This window comes from Equus przewalskii, chromosome 22 (genome assembly GCF_037783145.1).
Source record: "Equus przewalskii isolate Varuska chromosome 22, EquPr2, whole genome shotgun sequence".
NCBI classification, from domain to species: domain Eukaryota; kingdom Metazoa; phylum Chordata; class Mammalia; order Perissodactyla; family Equidae; genus Equus; species Equus przewalskii.
In genome coordinates this window covers 6665279-6671278 of record NC_091852.1, presented here as the reverse complement: position 1 = coordinate 6671278, position 6000 = coordinate 6665279, and the positions used below count along the sequence as shown (strand labels likewise).

The 6000-nt window shown below is 40.2% G+C and overlaps 1 protein-coding gene across 1 annotated transcript in view; it reads left to right on the top strand.

Moving 5' to 3' along the window:
- Window positions 1-382: 382 nt before the first annotated feature.
- LOC103560598 (solute carrier family 28 member 3-like) overlaps window positions 383-6000 on the top strand; it is a gene marked incomplete at its 5' end in the record, with an annotated part of 37120 nt that continues 31502 nt past the window's right edge. Inside the window, one exon of the mRNA XM_070589678.1 lies at window positions 383-699. Coding sequence (XP_070445779.1) covers window positions 383-699 — 317 coding nt within the window. The remainder of the gene's footprint in view (window positions 700-6000) is intronic.

The following is a 6000-nucleotide window of genomic DNA, read 5'->3' as shown; positions in this document are numbered from 1 at the left end:
TGCCCCAGCCTTGAGTTTGAGTCCCAAGGTCCGCATGTTGGAGCCTGGCTTCAGGGTTCGGATCTCCGTCTGGAGGTGGCCTGGCTCAAGGGAGTAATAGTCTCCATGTGGTTGGAAGGATTGCGTGACCCGACCACCCCGGAAGAACCGATGCTCAGCTCTGGCCAACAGGAGCCATCCCTGCTGATTAGTCATTGGGCAGTGAGGGCTTGAAGCCCATTTGAGTTTGTCACTGCTGGGGCTTGAAGCCCGCTTGAAGGCCCTTTGGTGTTTTGTGCTGTGTCAGTGACAGAAGGAGCTGGTATCTGGACTCACAGAGTCTGAGTCTTATCTTGTAACTGTGGTACAAGGTGGGGTTAGGTCCCTGCAGTCTGAGTCTTAACTGCTGAGCCATCTGGAACAAAGTGGCTGGGCGCGCCCAACAGAGGATCCTCGTACCCCTCTGTTTCCTCAACAGACGGGCTTCCAGGCCTCTCGGATCTCTCTGTCTCAGTTTCTTTACCAGCCGTTCTTGGGGAAACTCAACGCCCCCATTCTTCTTTCCCTCACACTTCCTGCTGGAGAGGTTCCGTCGGCCTCTCCTCTCCCAGATCGGACCTTCCTGGGGTCCTTAGTCTCCTTAACTGTCCTCCTTCGAGAGGGCGACTTTGGTTTTGCTGGTGGAAGAAACGAGGCTCAGAACTTGAGAAGACATCTGAGGTGAGTCACGGAACTCGTAGATGACAGGGCCAAGGTACTTGCCCTCCCAGCACTTGGTCCGGTTTTTGTTTTACTGGATATTGGATCTGTGAGGTTTTTTGTTGTTTTTGTCTTTGCACTAACCTTTTCCAACAGGACTGGCTAAAAATGATGGGATTTATGTAAAATGATTACATCTCTTTTGCCTAATTATATTTTAAACTACACTGTGGGGATTGTGAGCACATATAAATCCACCCTTCAGGCAATGTTAATTAACCATGCTAAGTGAGACCTCTCCTTAAATTGGCCAAAATGGAGCAAGATCAGTTGACTGAAACTGGTGTATTTGCATTCAGAATTGGAGACAAAGCTGGCTATAAAACATTAAAAACCAATGGGAAGCCTATTTTAATTTTTTTTTTTTTTTTGGTGCTGAAGATTATCCTGAGCCAACATCTGTGCCAGTCTTCCTCTATTTCACATGTGGGATGCTGCGAAAGCGTGGCTTGAGGAGCAGTGTGTAGGTCCACACCTGGGAAACACACCCTTGAACCACGAGCCACCAAAGCAGAGTGTGTGAACTTAACCACTACACCACTGGGCCAGACATGCCTATTTTGATTTTTGAGGCTTCTAAACATGTTCCAAATCCTGTACTGCCTCTTTAAGAAAAAATAACTAAATAAATGTGCTGGGGAAAGGACACCCAATCTGCTGCTCCTCCCTCCTCTCTAGCTGGGCTCCCCTGCTTCAGCTTCGCCAAAATTCCACATCTGAAACTAAGCAAGTGAAAATAGGTAACCTTTTAAAAGTTTTTCAAAATTGTAATGGTCATTTTGGGGAAACTTTGTTCCAGAAAAGTCCACCTTAAAAGAGAGTATTCCAAACCTCTCACAGTGGCATGCATTCTTTGATTAATTCACAGGTGCTGCTTAAAGATAAAATGACTTTAAAACCAGCTATAAAACAGGATCCTTAGAGCAAAAAGAAAAACAATCTTTAAGACAAATCTTTAGCCATCTGAAGAGGTCACAATTTGGATCCCGCATTCTTTTAAATTTTGTGCCTGAGACGTGGCTGAAATTTTTAAAAATCTCTGTTTCTGATTGTCTACCTGTCTCTGTGTATGTGTCCAGATGGTGTCATTTCTAAAGAGAGCTCTATTTAATTGACTTAAAATAAGCGCTTATATAAATTATTTCTAAATGTGATAAAAACTAGCCCAGATTTCTCTCAAGTTGACTTGATCTAAAATGATCTTTGGTAAATAAAAACTTGTTTAAGTTTGTTGGTTTAATTAAAGTAGACATGTCCTCAGAGTTATCAACATAGCATGTAATGTAAACACACAGCCTTCATGAGTCAAACAAACTCGTGTTGTCTCTGTTACAAAATTTGTCAACAAAACTAATAACTTAAAATAATAGCTAATTTTGTCTGATAATTCATAAAGTTTTTATAGGTAATCTAAACAATCTTTGGAAACAGGTAAACTAAACAGATGTAAAAAGGTAAAAGCTTTGGGGAGAACTTTTAACGTTAATCATGTCATGTAACATATGTTCTTCAACAACTTAAAATGACGGCGAACTGCTCTGGTGTCACATAAAGACATTGTGAGTAATCTGGACATGATCTTTAACAACAAATGTCTTAAATGTGAGGTAAGAGTTTATGGATAGACTTTTAACAATAATTATATTTTATAACATATGTATTTAGAATAACTTCCAAAATCTTTTTGGTAAGTTAAAACTTTTAAGTTTTACTCAATTAAATTAAATGATAAAAATTCATTAAATAGCAAGATAATTTCCAAGTAAGATAAAATATCAGATAAAGGTTAATCTACTTCTGGCTTCTTATTACAAAAAAACTAAAAGATGCTCAAGTCTATTAGTAAACTCGTCCTATATTTTATTAAAAGATTGTACCACGAAGGAGCATGTTTCTAAAATTTATAAAAAGCTTTTATAAATATACCAGGCTACAGAATACTAATGTAAAAGACAGTATGTAATTACTTACCTCTTAGTTTTCACAAACAAAATCAAAGTCTGTAAGGGCTAAAATTCTGATTAATACATGTGATTAAAGCTACTAAAAGTTGGGCCTGGCCCCATGGCCGAGTGATTAAAGTTCCACACTCTCTGCTTCGGTGGCCCAGGTTCTCGGGTTTGGATCCCGGGCACGGACCCACTCCACTCACCAGCCACACTGTGGAGGTGTTGCACATACAAAATGTGGAGGAAGATTGGCACAGATGTAGCACAGGGCGAATCTTACCAGCAAAATAAGTTACCAAAAGTTAATAAGGGAAACATCTTCGTATTCAAGGAAAGTAAAAGGTATGTTTTCAGTAAAGAAGACATAAAGAATAGAGATATTTTTACTTATTTCATCAAAAAGATAAATCTGTCTTACATTACTAGGGAAAAAAAGGAGGAAGACATGGAACAAATTCTAAATGTAAGAAGCAAGTGACAGAAGGTTTGTGAAAGTAAAAACCCCAAGAAAAGAGTTTTATACATACTCAAGTTTACTAAGGTTAAAATAAATTCAATTAAATAAATGAGTTTCTGTATCAAAAGTAATTTACAAAATTAAAAATGTGGCTCTCTCTCTCTTAAAAGGATAATCTTAAAGTTTGGTCCACTCTTGATAAAGAGATTATGAAAGATTTTTTTTCTTTACTTTTGAGTGAGTCTACTTACAAGACAGAAAATCTATTTTTGCTTAAAATAATTTGTTATGCTCAAGGAAGCTGAAGTCTCTCTATTAGGGTTTTCGTTTTAGACTATTTCACTCTCTCTGTTTGCCTGTGACATTTTCTGTTGTCACCTTGATTAAATGGATAACTAAACATTATTTCCTATTTGACCAAGTGTTTTAAAACCTTTTGATATTTTTTGACAAATTTCCCTGAGGTTCAAACCCTAAGTAAAGTCTTTCTTTTGAGGGGTTTCCAGTGGGGCCCTGAGGACTTCTCAAAAAGTTTGGTCTCTTTATTTTGTGAGGAAGATTGGCCCTGAGCTATCATCTTGTTGCCAGTCTTCCTCGGTATGTTTGAGGAAGATTGTTGCTGAGGTAACATCTGTGCCAATCTTCCCCTATTTTATGTGGGGTGCCACCACAGCATGGCTTGATGACCAGTGCTAGGTCCAAGCCCAGGAACTGAACCTGTGAACTCCAGGCCATCAAAATGGAGCACACAAATTTAACCACGATGCATTGGGCCAGCCCCATTCTCTCTTTCCATAAAGAGGGCAATATTAGACTAGTTAGGCTTATTTGTTGTATTAAATTACATAAAAATTATCAAATAAATAATAATAAACCTTCTTAGGTTATATCAGGTGGGTAAATGTTACTGGTATAAGTGGTTCTTGACACCTGTTTCACATCTCAAAGTGCTCCAGATATCTGTAGGAAACTCCAAAAACTGACAATAGGCCTGATACCAGTTCTGTGCAGTTAGTGGAGGTGGCCTTCAGGGTGCTCAACACCCAAGATATGACAGAAGAAATGAAAGATGACCAAGAGATACAGAGGCAAGCAACTCTGCTCACATGGCCCTCCAGTTTGCTCGAGGTCACCCGAGGGAGAAGAAGATGCCACGGGTGAATGACCCTGACCCCCAGTGGAGGACCAGAGGCCACCAACGAAGTTGGGGCCTAATCAGCATGCAACTATAGACATGAAGGGCATTGAGATAGTCCAAACCAACCCGAGAGCAGGAAGGGATTGGACAAGACCAAGGCATGGCAACTGCCCATGACTACAGATGAGATGTGATGGGGCCGTGGACCTCCAAGTTTGGCTCCAGGAAACTAGATCCTCATCTTCAGGTAAAGTTAGCAGTGGGAGAAGAGCATGTGGAAATTTTGCTCGCCATACTGAGGCCACATTCCTGGTGTTAAATACCCAAAAAGGAAACCTTTCAAAAAAGAAAATGTGATATACAAGGAGTATCAGTAGAGGAGAGACCAGAAGGTTTCTGGAGCCCTTGACCTGTGAAATAAGATCAAAAACATTAAGATGTTCTTTTCTATATATACCAGAATGCCCTCTTCCTCTCCTCAGGAGGGACATGTTATCAAAACTAGGGGCCTCAATACACCTGGAACAAGACAAAATAGAAATCCAAGTTCCCAAAAATCGGGAAGTCAAGCTCATGGCCCTGTTACAAAACACACCAGTACCTGAAAAGGAAGAAATTCCCCAAACATTCTAAGCTGAGTCAACTCAGAGGTATGGACACAAGGACAAATAGGATAGGCGGTCACTGCCATTCCTGTAAAGGTGAACTTAAAGCAGATAGACTACTGGCTTCTCACATAACAATGCCCCCTAAAGTCAGAAGCCATAAGAAAAATCTTTCCGGTAATTGACAAACTTTTAAAACAAGGAATAATCAGGCCATGTAGATCCCCATGTAACATTCCCATTTTACTCATTAAAAAGCTGGGGAAAAGGGAATACAGATTTGTTGAAGGCCTTAGAGCTGTCCACAAAACAGTCCAAGACCCACATCCCGTAGGACCTAATCCTTACACCTGCTGGCTAATCTCCCTGGGACAGCATGTTTCAGACAGTGCCAGATTTAAAAGATGCTTTATTTTGAGTCCCATTGGACCCTGAGTCCCAAGAGATTTTTGCTTTTGAATGGAAGGACCCAGACTCCAGCCAGAAAAAACAATACTGCTGGGCTGTCTTACCCCAAGCATTTAAAAACTCCCCTACAATTTTAGGGGAAATCCTGGGCTGAAATTTAATGGAATTAAAATTAAAACAAAGGACTGTGTTATAGTATGTGGATGGCATCCTAGCAGGCAGTCCTTGTAAGAAAATCTCTGATGAGAGCATAGTGACCACGTTAAACTTCTTAGCCAGTAAGGAATATATATTTTCTAAGGGAAAAACACTGATATCTAAAGATACTGTAAAGTATTTGGGGTTTATTATTTCAAAAGGGCAGTGCCACCTTCCTCAAGAGAAGAAAATGGTAATATATCAACTTCTCCATCAAGAACATGTAGGCAACTATGAGGATTCTTGAGATGGCTGGGTTTTGCCACATATGGATCCCTAATTGGGGTTAATTGCTAAGCCTCTCTATGACAAATTACAGGGGCCAGAAATGGACCCCTTTGAAAGGGATGAGCTATGTGAACAAGCTTTCAATAAGCTTAGAAACTTACTAATAGAAGCACCTGCACTGGCCTTTCCAGACCTGAGCAAACCATCTGACTTGTACCTTCATGAAGGACAAGGAATAACTCTGGGAGGATTAACCCAAATGTTAGGACCCTTAAAGAT